The sequence below is a fragment of the Artemia franciscana genome, chromosome 9 (assembly GCF_032884065.1).
Source record: "Artemia franciscana chromosome 9, ASM3288406v1, whole genome shotgun sequence".
Lineage (NCBI taxonomy): Eukaryota > Metazoa > Arthropoda > Branchiopoda > Anostraca > Artemiidae > Artemia > Artemia franciscana.
Window position 1 is genome coordinate 33,313,617 of NC_088871.1, and position 16,030 is coordinate 33,329,646.

Consider the following 16,030-nt stretch of genomic DNA (forward strand, 5'->3'; position numbering starts at 1 on the left):
GCATATCAGGAACCAGGCTAGATTAAATTAGAAATTGTTGTTTTCTCGATTCTACCATCTGGGGGGGGGGGGGGCGAGTGGGGGTTGGTTAAATCGGAAAAATTAGAAAAATTAAGGTATTTTTAACTTACCAACAGGTGATTGGATCTTAATGAAATTTGATATTTAGAAGGATATTGTGTCTCAGAGCTCTTATTTTAAATCCCGACCAGATCCGGTGACATTGAGGGGAATTGGGGGGGGGGAATAAAATCTTGGAAAACACCTAGAGTGGAGGAATCAAGATGAGTTGGGGGGGGGGGGTTAAGTCTGAAAAATTAGAAAAAATGAGGTATTTTTAACTTGCAAAGGAGTGATTGGATCTTGATGAAATTCCATATTAAGAAGGACCTCGTAAATCAGATCTCTTATTTTAAGTCTCGACCGGATCTAGCGTCATTGGGGGGAGGGGGACCGGAAATCTTGGAAAACGCTTAAAGCGGAGAGATCAGGATGAACCTTGGTGGGAAATATAAGCACAAGTCTAAGATACGTGTCTGACATAACCAGACCGGATCCGCTCTATTTGGTGGAGTTGGGGGGGAGTAATTCGGAAAAATTAGAAAAAACGAGGCATTTGTAACTTACAAATGGGTAATCAGATCTTAATGAAATTTGATATTTAGAGGGATCTTGTTCTTTAAAGGTCTCATATCCCGACCAGATCCAGTGACATTGGGGGACATTGGAGGGGAAACCGGAATTCTTGGAAAATGTGAAAATTGAGTTATGTTTATCTTAAGAATGGGTGATCAGATCTTAATGAAATTTTTAAAGACATAAACTTAATTATGTCTCAGATTCTCCATTTTCAATTCGAATCGGATCCAGGGACATGGGGAGTTGGAAGGGGGGAAACAGAAATCTTGGAAAACGCTTAGAGTGGAGAGATTGGGCTGAAACTTGATGGGAAGAATAACCACATGTTATAGATACATGATTGACATAATTGGAACGGATCTGTTCTCTTTGGGGGAGCTGGGGGTTGTTAATTTGGAAAAATTAGAAAAATTGAGGTATTTTTAACTTAAGAACGCGTGACCGGATCTTAATAAAATTTGATATTTAGAAGAAACTCATGTCTCAAAGCTGTTATTTCAAATCCCGAACAGATCTGTTGACATTGGGGGGAGTTGGAGGGGAAAACCGGAAATCTTGGAAAAACGCTTAGAGTGGAGAATTTGGGATGAAACTTGGTGGGTAGAAAAAGCAAATGTCGTGGATACGTGATTGACGCAATCATACTGGATCCGCTCTCTTTGGGGGAATTAGGGGGTGGGGTTCAGTGCTTTGGCGAGTTTCATGCTTCTGGACGTGCTAGGACGATGAAAATTCGTAGATGTGTCAGGGACCTGCATAAATTGACTTGATAAAGTTGTTTTCCCTGATTCGACCATTTGGGGGGCTGAAGGGTAAGGAAAAATTAGAAAAAGGAGGTATTTATAACTTACGAGTGGGTTTTCAGATCTTAATGAATTTTGATATTTAGAAGGACCTCGTAACTCAGAGCTCTTATTTTAAATCCCGACCGGCATTAAGCCTCTGATTTTCCTTTTAAATCAATCTATTGATTCTTAGAATTTTGCTACAGCTCGTGCCATATGAGCTCTTGGCTCTTCCGACCTCGTCACAAGTGCCATATGAGCTCTTGTTATTATTGTGCAATATCTTTCCTACTTAAAAAAACATAAACACAAGGTATTTGAAAATGAAGATTCAATAGTCAGAAAAAGTAAATGTCTGAAGTTTTGAATCACCAATATTTATCTTGTGTATTGTATGCATTTTGTATTTTGTCTACAGGAGGGGGGGGGGGGTTAACTACCATTGAATAGTTGATTGGTCACTTATTATTTTCTCTAACTTTTCTTGAATTACGTTTATTTTGCCCCATGTTTGATGGTATCTTTCCTTTGTTCCTAATATTGTTTTTTTAAACATGTCTTTAACTCCAGTGATAATATTGAATTTTCAATCATATTTTTTTCTGTTCTTCCTACTCAAAGTGATTCATGATAGATCTTTTTATTATTTTTTATATTCTAGCCAATAATCAGTAGTGTCTCCATCGTTTTTGGAAGTGTAAGGTTATACTCAACAATGAAGCCAGAGGGTGTTATTTTAGACTGGGATTTCCGAAAATTGACACCAGAGAAAATATTTAAAGATGCTGAGAAGCTAATAGATGATACAAAAGCGCAATATGATTTTGTTGGGTCACTTGACATTGAAAGTGTCTCTTACAACTCTGTTATCAAGGTAAGGCTATGATTGTGATTGTCTCTAATTGATTCTTGGTTGTAGCAACAAACATTATAGCATTGGATGGATGGCCATTAAGTACAGTCCTTGTAAATCTGTCAGACTTTATCAATAAAATGTTGCCTAGTCATCTTAACATTTCTCTGGTTGGTGCCCTAGAAAGTGGGCTGCTTACTGTTTGATATAGAAATGCTCAAAAGTACCCTTGAACAATTCCTATGGGAAATGTTTAACAAATGATCCCCGGTCTTTTGAAGCGTCGCGCGTTTTAGAGCCATAACTAACTCATGTAATTGGTTTGACCTTATTTATCTTGAATCTACTCAGATTTCTTCGGTAAATCTTTTGATACTAGGAGTTGAATTATAAGAGAATATATATTGAGTGCTGGGCTCTGTGTGCAGGTATGGTCAGCGAGACTCTTGGCTGATAGTGAGATTTTGTGGTGTTAAAGCAGTCTAACATTTTACATTTCAGGATGTACTGTGCAGACGCCAGCTTATTACATTCAAATAGACAATTGTCAATTGTTTCAAACAGTTCGTGGTAACGAACTGTAGTAAGGAGCGACCCGGCTCAATAGTAACCAAAACTCTAAAAAATGGAATTTTGATACCAATACCTACATCAAAAGAATCGCATTTTAATGCTAATTTTAAATATATAAGTTTCATCAAATTTAGTCTTACCCATCAAAAGTTACGAGCCTGAGAAAATTTGCGTTATTTTAGAAAATAGGGGGAAACGCCCCCTAGAAGTCATAGAATCTTAACGAAAATCACACCATCAGATTCAGCGTATCAGAGAACCCTACTGTAGAAGTTTCAAGCTCCTATCTACAAAAATGTGGAATTTTGTATTTTTTGCCAGAAGGCAGATCACGGATGCGTGTTTATTTATTTTTTTTTTTATTATTTTTTTTTTTTTTTTTTTTTTTTTCCAGGGGTAATCGTATCGACCCAGTTGTCCTAGAATGTTGCAAGAGGGCTCATTCTAACGGAAATGAAAAGTTCTAGTGCCCTTTTTAAGTGACCAAAAAAATTGGAGGGCACCTAGGCCCCCTCCCACGCTAATTATTTTACCAAAGTCAACGGATCAAAATTCTGAGATAGCCATTTTATTCAGCGTAGTCGAAAAACCTTATAACTATGTCTTTGGGGACGATTTACTCCCCCACAGTCCCCATGGGAGGGGCAACAAGTTACAAACTTTGACCAATGCTTACATATAGTAATGGTTATTGGGAAGTGTACAGGCGTTTTCAGGAGGATTTTTTTGATTGGGGGAGGGGTTGAGAAGAGGGGGATATGCTGGGGGAACTTTCCATCGATAATTTGTCATGGGGGAAGAAAATCTCCATGAAGGGAGCGCAGGATTTCGGGGGCTGTGGGAGAGTGAGTCGTCTCCAAAGACATAGTTATAAGGTTTTTCGACTACGTTGAATAAAATGGCTATCTCAGAATTTTTATCTGTTGACTTTGGAAAAATAATTAGCGTGGGAGGGGGCCTAGGTGCCCTCCAATTTTTTTTTGTCACTTAAAAAGGGCACTAGAACTTTTCATTTCCGTTAGAATGATCCCTCTTGCAACATTCTAGGACAAGAGGGTCGATACGATCACCCCTGAAAAAAAAAAAAAAAACCCAAAAAAAAACAAACAAACAAATAAACACGCATCCGTGATCTGCATTCTGGAAAAAAATACAAAATTCCACATTTTTGTAGATAACAGCTTGAAACTTCCACAATAGGGTTCTCTGATACGCTGAATCTGATGGTGTGATTTTCGTTAAGATTCTATGACTTTTAGGGGATGTTTCCCCCTATTTTCTAAAATAAGGTAAATTTTCTCAGGCTCGTAACTTTCAATGGGTAAGACTAAACTTGATGAAACTGATATATTTAAAATCAGCATTAAAATGCGATTCTTTTGATGTAGCTATTGGTATAAAAATTCTATTTTTTGAGTTTTGGTTACTATTGAGCCGGGTCGCTCCTTACTACAGTTCGTTACCACGGACTGTTTGATAGGTAGCAGAAGGTTACACTTCCCTTCCTTATTGGTGTTTACTTGGTACAAATCAATGCTATTGATAAGTAATAACGACGTGAAACGTGACTATATTTTGGACTTGCTCTGCAGAATTAAATGTGTGCTTATAATACCTGGTAAACTCATTTGGAATATTTTGTTCTATTACATGCAGTAACTATTTTTAAGTCAGGACGAAATTACAGAAATATATTAGAAAGGATCTAGATGTTACAGACTTGTGAAAAGGGTAAGGTTAGTCTGTCTACATTTGTTATTTTTGAGCCAGATAAAGTCCCCTGGATGCCAGGCGAAAGTATAGTAGTTTTGTTACGTGCTAGGTTATGGAGGTGTGTAACAAATTGGGCATTTTGAAGGAACAAAGTTTCACGAAAAGTGAACCTGTTATTACTGAAATACATGCTGAACAAATCCCTAAATTGCCCTATGCTGTAATAGCAAAAGTCTACCAAGTGACCCAGGAAGACTGTAACAAGTGTGGTGAAGCCAGTTGAAAAATCGTCGAGTTAAACCATACCCTGGAAAAAATGATGTAATTTTTGTTCTTTAAATGCACATAAACATAACGTCATTAACAGGGTTTATTTTTCAAAAGTAAGCCTCAGAACGAATTTTCTCAAACTCGTGACCTATCTAGGTCGCTTTTTAATGCCAGAAAATCTAAGGATGCCAATTATAAAAAAAAAAAAAATCAAAAAATATATGGAGCCGTTTTCAAGAAAAGGTGTATACATACATACAAACGTAAATACGCAGTTTCTCGGTTAAAAGGAGCAGCTAAACATGCCTGGCTAGGCAAAAGCAGAACAAAAATATTTTTTTGGTAAAACCAAGACCGGGATATGGGCTTGATTAGCCATTCAACAACCCGAATTCCTGCAAATGCACAATACTGCTGCTACTACTACTAACAACTCACCGCAGCACCAACATGCCTGAGGCCAACACAGCTACGCACGCTCCTCCTCTGCCCCAATCCATTCAAAGCCTACCTCTTTGCACCCTCCCAGGAAGTTTTCATTGCCTTTAAATCTTTCTTTAGGGTATCCTCCCACCGCAGACGGGGACGACCTGTTTTCTGTTTAGTCCTTGAAGGTTGGCCGAAAAGGACAATCTTCGGTAATCTGTCTTCCTTCATCCGCAGAACATACCCTAGCAATCTCAACCTTTCTTTCATTATAGCCCTAGAAAGCGGGATTGAACCACATTTTTCGTGCGTCCTTCTGTTTGAAATGCAGTCAGTCAGCCGGGTACCCAGTACAATCTGTAGGCAATTTCTTTGGAAAACCTCCACTAAATCTTTATCAACTTTTCATAGCACCCATGCTTCAGAGCCATGCTTGACCACTATCATCACTGTACCTTCCAATATTCTAATCTTGGTTTTCAGATTTATCTTCGTATTCTTCCAAACTTTTTTTAACTGTGAAAAAACCCTGAGCCTTGTCTATTCTACTTTTAACATATGCACTGCTCCCACCGTCTTTGCTAATAATACTACCAAGGTAAGTGAAGCTGCCCACCTGATCAATCTTTTCGTTACCCAGCGTCACCTTTTCGTCTTCACTTATTCCTAGCCTTAGTGACTTGGTCTTCTTAACTTTAATTTTCAAACCTATTCTGGTACCCCGAATTCGCAAAACCTCTAAAAGTTCATTTATTTTGCTCGCACTTTCATTTAGGAAGCTTAAATCATCGGTATAATCTAAGTCCAGGAGAGTTTTTCTTCCCCATTTGATTCGTTGGTCTCCTATTGCTTTTCCTGCACTCCTTCAGACAAAGTCCGTCAAAATGATCCATGTAAAGGGGGATAAAACACAACCCTGCTTAACTCCTGATTTAGTACAAAACTAGCTGCTAACCTCATTTTCTACCTTAACCGCTGCTGTGTTATTATCATACATAACACTAATTACTTTAACGTATTTGTCTGGTACACCTTACAAGGATAAGACCTTTGATAAAGTTCGTATATGGCAGAATAAAACGCTTGCTCATAATCTATAAAACTGAGGACCAAAGGTGTTTAACAACTAAGGCACTTCTCGATTATTAACCCAAGAGAGAAAACACTTCCAAGAGTGGAAAATTCTTAAAAAGAGTGAAAATTCCCAAGAGGAAAAAGTGCCGTGAAAACGGCACTGTTCTTCTCTTAAAACTTTGTCTACTGGATCAATCAGCCTAAAAAGTATTCTATTACCAAGTAATTTGCTACCTACAGAGACCAGACTAATGCCTCGATAATTATGACACTCACTCTTATCACCTTTCTTATACATTGATTTAATTAAGGTTTTCGTAAAATCGTTAGGTACTTCCTCTTTTTCAGAAATCATACTCATAATCTTCAGTAACTTATATCTAGCCTCAGAGCCACCATATTTAAGAAACAGATTTACCACACTATCAGAACCTGGAGACTTATTTTTTTTTATCCTTTTAGTACTGTCGCTAATTCTTCCTCACAAAACAAATCTTCCTTCATACCCAAGCATTCACAAACTTTTTTGTTTTCCTCTATATCTTTTCCTGCAACTGTATCTCGGTAAAATGTTCCACCTATTTCTCTTTAACTCTTCCCTTATCACTCATTTTGGCCCCGTTCGTATCTTTAACTGGAACAAGTCTGGATTGACTACTCCCTCTCAATTTAATAAAATGTCTGTACAATGTTTTACTAGGCGGTTTAGAACCGGACAGCAAGAAGTCCCGTGGACCTCTAGTATGAATGGATGCTTTCTGCAATCTTAGTTCTATCTTGGTCACAACTTGGTTTTCTGCACTTAGCAATGCTCTTCTATCAACAAGAGTCGAAATCCTGCACAGACAGTCCCAAGCCTATTACCTCCGACTCATTATATATTCATGCCTACAGATATTATGCTACTACGGGAAGGCGACACATAGTAGATAAATTAGCCAGGAAGAGGTTTTTCAGCGCGAAAACGCCCGTCAAAATAGACCAAGTACAGAATAACTATCTATTAGTTAGAATTCCGTGCGAAAGCTGTTTCGTTTACTAAACTATAATTTCCTCGAGGGGTGCCACTCCTTATGTGGGATATCAGTAACGAGTAGACCGCAAGGTCCTCAGTTTTGCAGGTACCCTGAAAGGGTCGAGGCAGTCCATTGCAGAGGCCGTCGTCCATGGATCTCGATCTTACGCCCTGCCGCAGTGGTTCTCCTATAGAGGATCCTCCCAAAATGGTGCTCTGCTTCACCATGCAATTTAACCCATTACTGAGAAGGTTTTTAACTCATGGGACGTGTGGACACACTGGTGGGCCCTGTTCAGTGTACATTTGAGAGCCTTTCTTCCTCCTTCACCTATATTTATGACCCCGGGCAAGGGTGCCGCAGTTTCTGTTATGGACCCCTAGGGACAAGGTCCCGCTTTGTTCCGTGCCTCCTATGAAGGTACCCTATACATCTGTAGGGTTATCTCCTATCGCCTTCTGGGGTCACGCTAAGTGGCCTTGGGGAGGCCCTGAAAGAGCAGTAGACTCATAAAGCTTTTTTTTTGTATAAAATTTTTTGGGGTAAATAACAAAATTATGTCTGGAAAAAGCTTATGTGATGGATCACATAATAAGTAAAAGTAAACAAGAAAGAAAAAGTGATGAAAATTGTAAATAAGATCCACGTAACGACTTTCCAAAAATCCTCCCGGGTAAAATTTTGAATGATTATAACAACTGCGCAAAAAGGCACTGTTATTAGGCACAAGCTTTGTAATATATTACTTACTTACTCACTTAATCCCCATGCTGGGATGCGATGAGAGCGTCGTCAGTCTTCTCCACGTGGGGCGGTCTGCAGCAAGGGCTTCAGCATCAGACAACAAAATTCCAGCCTGATCCAGGAACTTCCGGAGACTATCATTTCACTGGAACTTGTGTCTTCCTTTTGGATGTTTTCAGCCACTACTGGTTTGTTCAAAGTCTTAAAGTATCCGAGCCGGGAATTAGAATATAATAAATCCCAATTACAATTTACGGCAACATTTAAAAGAAAGAGAATCACAGCGGGTGAGGAAGAAAGGAAGAGAGTTGAGAAAAAGGGGAGAAATTAAGAAGAATTTGAACATAAATGCTTCTTTAAACAGGTTTTAACAATTATTAAGATATTATTGAAAAGAAATTTTTTGAACAAAATACGGTTGATAACTTTGTTCACAACTATTTGATACTTGAAAATTAAGATCGGATTGCAGAAGTTGTTTATTTGAAGCACACTTAAACAAATACTTATTATGGAAAAAGTATAGAGAATATATCATATTAAAAGGAAGCCGAAAACACACCTTTAAAATGCATTGCAGCACCAAATGGCCTGGGCCAACATTGGTGTACGCTCCTCCTCCACTACAATCTATTAAGGGTACTGTTGACACCCTCACGTGATTTCCTTCAAATCCATTCCACATGATCTCTTCCCACCCTAATGGGGACAAACATATATTTATTTGGCCAAGGTGAATGGTCAAAAAGCCCAGTCTTTGGCAACTTGTCATCCTCATTATGTTAGACGCGTCCTAGCCATTTCAACCTTCCTTTCGTTATAGCCGTAGGAAGTGACTAGAACCGTATCATTTCGCACGGTTTGTTGTTTGACACACGACTAGTCAAACAGGTGCCCAAAACTGTCCTTTGACAATTCCTAAAATTTTCAATAAATCTTTCATTACTTTCCGAAGTACTCTCGTTTCACAACCATACTCGGCCATTTTCATTACCGTAAAGATTAAAAAAATTTTTTTTGACGGAAAGTTTGACCTATCGTAGAAATTTTATCGTCATTGCTAACAGGGCACTGGAACATTTTAGAGAACTGTTAAAGGGCTCATTTGAAAGGGAATTGCCATATCTATTTCTAACTAGACTTGTATCTGAATGCTGCTGAATGGTAACCTGATCTGTCTTTAAAAAATTTTCATGATAGACATGATTTAATTTCTTTTACAAAAATATTCTGTATACAGAAAAGAGAAAACCGTCAAATGAAGTTACAGTGATATTAATTTAAATTTAAATTTCTTCTTTCGCTTCAAACTAGCTGCTGTCTATGCCCAAAACAAGTTCTGCGACATTAACTTTTGTACTCCAGCATAGTCATTAATAAAAACTGGTCACATTAAAAAGTTTCCGAATACCTTGTAATGGCTGAGTGGATGAAGCGGCGCCTGCAATTCGTGGGTACCGCGGTTCTATTCCTGGCTGTTGCAAGGGTGATAAATAATAAATAATGTAATTAGATAATTAATAATATAATTACATAATCTTTTATTAAAAAATATTAATAATTTTGCTTGTAAATATTTTTTTCTGACCCTGACAAAAGGGAGAAGTTATGTTTCAAACAGTTTGTATTGGAGAAATAAAAGTGAAAAAAGACTGGTCCATACATTTGGATTTTTTTTTTAAAGTAAAGCAACGTTTAAGCTTAAAATCAGTCAAAATTTAACTGTATGGGGGACAACCCTCCTTTTTACCCATTGTACTAAATAATGACAAATTGTATCATATGCCGATGATACTCTCACTGAAGAATGTGCTAAATTTCTACATAAAGAGTGGATAGGGGATTTCATGGGCCAGCACCCCCTCAAATATTGGATTATTCCAGTTAGTTTTTTAAAATTAAACAACTTCCTAGTCCCCCATAAAAAAGCTTGTTTTTTCAACATTTAATTACAATCATAATCAAACGGGACCATTTGGCCTTATCAATAATTAAATAAAAAACAAAACAATTTGTTTTTTTTAATTGAAAGTAAGGAGCAACAATAAAACTTAAAACGAAAAAAATTATTACGTATATGAAGGGGGTTGCCACTCCTCAACACCGAGCTCTTTATGCTGATTTTTAGCACTTTTGATAAAGTTTCTTATTGTTCTAATTAAACGACCTTGTGTTTCAGCAGTCGTTCTTAAAGGATTGGGTCAAACTTCAGACTTTACCGTAAAAAGCGAGGTGTTGAGGAGAGGGCAAGCCCTTTCATACGTAATTATTTCTGTTCGTTTTAAGTTTTAATGTTGCTACTTACTATCAGTTGAAAAAACTTGTTTTTTTTATTCAGTTTCTGATCATTTTTTAAATAATGCTAGAAAACCTCGCCTCACATCCACAGAGAAATACCCTCCCACGGAAATATCCTCTAGACAATTCAAGTCCCATGTAAATTTACACAGGACAATTACCCTTAACAACTCCACGCGTAAAATTGAGACGGAAAAGAGAAAGCAAGACATTCAAAAATTCTTGCAAACTCCCCCAGTGTATAATTTCCCCTGACTAGTTCACCCCATGGGAGCCTCCCTCCCCATGGAAAATCCCCCGTGGCAAACCCCCCAGAAGACAACTCTCCCCCCCTACCCACCAGAAAATATATACATACTTGCCAATAACAAATACTATGCGTAAGCAATGGACGAATTTTATAACTTAAAGACCTTTCCCCTGGGGCTGTGGGGGGGGGGGGGTGTTATATCCAAAAGCAAATTTATTGGTCCTTTAAACTATGATGAACAAAATGGCTATCTTGTAATTTTGATCGGACCATTTTGGGAAAAAAGAGGTGGGGGAATGGGCCTAGCTGCCTTCCAATCTTTTTGGTCGCTTGAAAAGAGTACTAGGACTTTTAATTTTTCGTTCGAAGAAGCCCGCTCACGATATTCTAGGACCACCGGATCTATACGATACCCCTGAGAAAAAAAAGAAAAAAAAAAAAAAATACGCATCCGTGATCTTCAGGCAAAAAATAAAAATTTCCACATCTTTGCAGATAGGAGCTTGAAACCTCTACCCTCAGGTTTTCTGGTATGCTGAATCTGATGGTGTGATTTTCATAAAGATTCTATCACTTTAAGGGGTGTTTTCCCTTTTTTCGAAAATAAGGCACATTTTCTCAGGCTCGTAGCCGTTAGTGGGTAAAACTAAACTTAATGAAAATTATATATTTGAAATCAACATAATAAGCCGAAATGGATATTGGAGCCATTGTAGGAAACGCGATTCATTATATTCATTTTTGTTCGAGTTGGGAGAGCTTCTTTTGATATCCTGCAAATGCTTCTTGGAGCCATTGCAGGAAATGCAATTCATTGTATTCATTATACTCGAGTTGGAAGAGCTGATTTCTTGATTTAATAGAGATAGGAGATGGCCGTGGAGTGCCATTAATTATTCTTATTGATTTTTGTTATGTCAGTTATACCTGAGCACATATGGAGAATCGAAGGGTTCCTCCCAAGGGTGGTCTGATAGCACTGCTAGGAAAATTTCGAAACCAGAAAAACATTTCGCGTTTGGGATTGATCATTTTAAACTCGCCCTTCCCTTGTCCCCTCTAAATTTGGCCCTTCGTGCACCTATGATAAAATATATGTTCTATTAAGCATGCACTTTTTAATCTTGTATTCTTAAAGCCTTTATATGCTGCTGAAATTGATTTTGGCACGAGAAGTTCGTTTCTTGGATTTGTTCAACATTGTTCAGATTCGAAGGAGTTAAGGAATGCAAGCTATGAAGCTGATAAGAAACTTGAAAACTTTGCAGTAGACATGAGGTAATTACTTTTTATTTTTCAAAGTGTGTAAAATCAGTTTTATAGGATTGAAGGCTACTGTACACAACTAAATGAGAAATTTAGTTCAGTGGCATCTCAATTTAAAAAAAAAATGTTTAAATAAAACAAATAAAAAAATATAATCAAGATGGGTATTTTAGTCTTTCTTTGTATTTCCCCCTATTTTCAGCAATTCGAAGAGTATTATGGTGGGATTATAGAGTAATTAGTCTTACATAGTGAGGCTATAAAGCTCTCGTTACTATAAAAATGAGGAGAGGGAAAGCAAACAAAAAGGCTCACTGAGTAGACAAGACATGGTACAAAAGCCTTCATCACAGGAGCATTGAAGCTGTTGAAACATGAGACTTTGGTAAATTGTTATGTAAAATCAAACGATGAAGTTAATCTAGGCTATAAGCTGTCGGATCTAGGCCCAAGAAGCTAGGCTTGTAATGGGCCACACAATACAAAAATAAAACCGTGCACTAAAACACATACAATAATAAAACACTAGAACAAGAAGAGGACATTTAACAGATAGGAAGTTTTCTGAAAAGGATTTTAAAAGAAGACAGGAAAGATATATAGGCTAAATTGGGACAGATTACAAAAAAAAAAGAGAAAAAGGAGAAAAATTTAAAATTACTGGATTGCAAAGACCCTACAAGAAACTGGCTTTACAGAGAGACTTAGAGGGACATCAACAGATAGAGTTCCATATTAGAATGGATTAATAAAAAGGAGACCTCTGAACTGATGTTGAGGATCATTTAGGTAAAACAAATCTGCAAGAAGAACGACACAAGGAAGGAAAGTACCTACCTGAGCCTTTCTGTGAGAAAAACTATTACAGAGACGGTGGAAGTGCACCCAGAGAAGAAGAATGCACTAAATAAAGATTACTTTCACCCTTAATACGATTCAGCGGAGCTATTCAACTTTTATTATAAAGATCAAAGGAAGGATAATGCCGAGAGAGAAGAAATGTAGTCTTCACTGCCCTATTTTGGACCCTTTGAAGTGAGGACAGAAGAGATTTTTTGGTTTTTCCCCAGACAGAACAGCAATAAGGAAGGTAAGGAAAAAAGAACATAATTTTAGAGAAAGCATAATATCTGGGGGAAGAAATGAGTTAACCCGGTGCAAAATTGAAGACTGGTGGAGGATGAGGGAACGGGTGTAAGTTATGTGGGATTTAAAAGAAAGATAACAGTTCAGATATACTCCATGAAATTTAAACATAGTAGCTTGCGGTATAGTATCGTCCCCATAAGTCAGGATGATTGTCTTCTGTGCGTTTCTCATACGATAAGGGGTCTTAAAATGTAGAATGTCACTCTTCCGACTGTTAAGAGCCATACCATTTGACCGTACCAATCCTTTACTTTATGAAGAAGACCTTGAGCTACGGAAATGGCCGATGGCAGGTCCACTGGAGCAATGAAAAAGTTACTGTCGTCAGCAAAAAGAACAGGGTGTACATGGGGATGAAGACGATCAATAATAGAATAGAAGTTGTTATCATGTTTGCTTTACGCGCTTTTTTGGTGGTCTCTGGTCGGATCCTTGCAATACTTGCATTACTATTTTTTTTTCTTTGATGAAATTAGATCGCCTAGAGAAAACAATTGCAGGTTGTTGATCTCAAGTTCGTTAACTCTGGAGGTTGATTTTGATATAACATATTCGTTCTATGGATCTCTTAAAAACTGATCAAAACTCTTATCACCTAATAAGAAGCTTGTGAAAGTTTAGTGTTGAATCTACATTGACCTTATTTGGGCAAGTCTTGCATGTAGCCTTTTAAGGATCCTTGGAGTATTTTCAGACGTTCTCTTTAAAATAGATGGATATTTTTCGAATGATGTGTTTATTTCAAATGCAAATATTGCTGATTTCAATTTTTTTACCTTTCATTTCTGTTTGTTTTTTTTTTGTTTTTTTTTATGGTGTAATTGGAAAACGTCATATTATTGTCACTGTGTATTATAGTTAAAAATCTAATCAAAAATATGATAAATTCTCGAGATTTTAATGTTCTCTTTTTTTTACGGTAAAGATTTCTTAATTTTGATAATATTTGTTACTTGAGGTTTTTTCTGTCTGAACACTATAACATAATGTGCCTTTTAATTAACTAACAGCAGAGAATTCCTTTCTTTGAAACTGGCAACACTTAATCTTTTGTGTTCCTCTGTAAATTCGGAAAAAAATTATTTGAAAAAAGGAAAGTATCATATCTTTGGAGTAATGTTTTTAGCTGTGTTTCTTGATTCGAACATTTATTAGGTAAGTGAATAGTTGTCTCAATTGAAAGGCTAAGCAATTCTTCAAAACCGTCAAATTGCTTTACAATTAAAAATATCAAACGACTTGCAGTTTTGATTTGGACGATATTCACTCTTGGTTCATGTGGATTAATTGAAAAAAAAAAATTCATGAATGAAAGTAAAAAAAAACTTTATTAAAGAAAAGTTTACAGCTTCAGTATTAATCGGAATATTGTCCTTATTTTTTGTATGTATATTGTCATGTAAACGTCATTTAATTGCATTTACGACTATTTTTTCATGTATTTACTGATTTTACTGCTTTTATAGCCTTCGCAAGGACATTTTTGATCGCTTGGTGGCGCTCGTGAATAAAGTAGACATAACAGCCTTAAAACCTGAAGCAAAGCGCTTCTTAGAGCGACTTGTTAAAGAAGGCAGAAGAAATGGTCTTCATTTAGAGGAGTCACAAAGGGAGAGAATAAAAGAAATGCAGAAGAGAATGTCAGACTTATCACTGACATTCGGTAAAAACTTAAATGAAGATACAACGAAACTTCATTTTTCAGCAGAAGAACTTGATGGTCTACCTGATGATTTTTTGGAAGCCTTGGACAAAGTAGGAATTTGTTTATCGTTTCTATATTCCTTAACTTCTCCTCCGCGAGAGAGAGATAGATTCTTTGGTACATTCCTATCCTTTAAATTTTACTGTGTAATTGCGTATGAAGATAATTTTCTGAAAAAAGGATAGAAATCCCTATGATATAAATAGCACTATCGTGTATCTGGTATGTAGGGAGAGGCTAGGAAACCCAAACCATGTGTTATTGAAATTAATTAAAGATTATAAATGTAGCTTTTCATATATTAACCGTTCAGAGGCTAAGTTGATCCCCTTTGTAAGATAGATAATTTCGTTCAATAACGTTCAATAAATGAGACGTCAAAAATAAGATACTTTGCTGATCTTGATGATGATGTAATAACCAACTTGTATCTAAATGCTCTGTGTTTATCCGTCTTAGTCTTTGTGCCTTGGTTTGAGGAATGGGCTTAAGTACACTTTAATAATGCTTTATTAAAATTTGCTTCTACAAGCATAACTATGTAGGTCGGATGAGGACTAGTACCCATTCTTAGTTAATGTCTTGAACCTATATAGTTAAAAGTGTTGCATTTGCTTTGATACTACTATTAAATAATCTTAAATATATACTTAGAAGATATGTATATAATCTTCATTTTGTTCGTAATTATGTCATGGAGGTTTGGTTCCACTATCATGGTTTACAAAATTATTTTTCTACCGCGTTCAAATGTTCTATTTCAGAAATTCTAAAATTCTATTTTAGGAATTTAAAATACTTTGCAAATACATTCTTCTTTTCGTGGCTTAGGTGAAAAAAAGTGAAATATTTATCTATAATCGAAATATAAAATCCCAAACCACCGAAAAAAATTCCAGCATCTGTGCCTGCAAACATTGAAGGATATTCCTGATCGCAGAGCTTAATTTAATGCTTAAAAAATGTATGTATAAACTAATCACGGCAATTCTCTTTCCTGACTTGCTGAGGAAGAATGGCATAGTTTCAGAAGAGCCACATAGGCAGGGAGTACCTAGCCGTGTCACCCATGGGAGATACGTTACAGAGCTTTACTTCATGCTGCGTGATATTATATTAAAGTTTTTCCAATTTGTATCAAAACTAGAAATTTTCGAAAATATTATCGAAATGTATATCATCAAAAACAAAAAAACAATATAAATAAACTCTCTTTGGACCAATGGTATCCTCTCCCGTCGTGCGTGTATCAAAATTGATGCTGTGAAA

At 36.7% G+C, this 16,030-nt stretch overlaps 1 protein-coding gene across 1 annotated transcript in view; it reads left to right on the forward strand.

Annotated features, from left to right (window-relative positions):
• Positions 1–16,030, forward strand: part of LOC136031299 (thimet oligopeptidase-like) — a 65,390-nt gene that overhangs the window by 17,113 nt on the left and 32,247 nt on the right. The window contains exons 4-6 of the mRNA XM_065710750.1: positions 2,086–2,298; positions 11,780–11,919; positions 14,523–14,811. Coding sequence (XP_065566822.1) covers positions 2,086–2,298; positions 11,780–11,919; positions 14,523–14,811 — 642 coding nt within the window. The remainder of the gene's footprint in view (positions 1–2,085; positions 2,299–11,779; positions 11,920–14,522; positions 14,812–16,030) is intronic.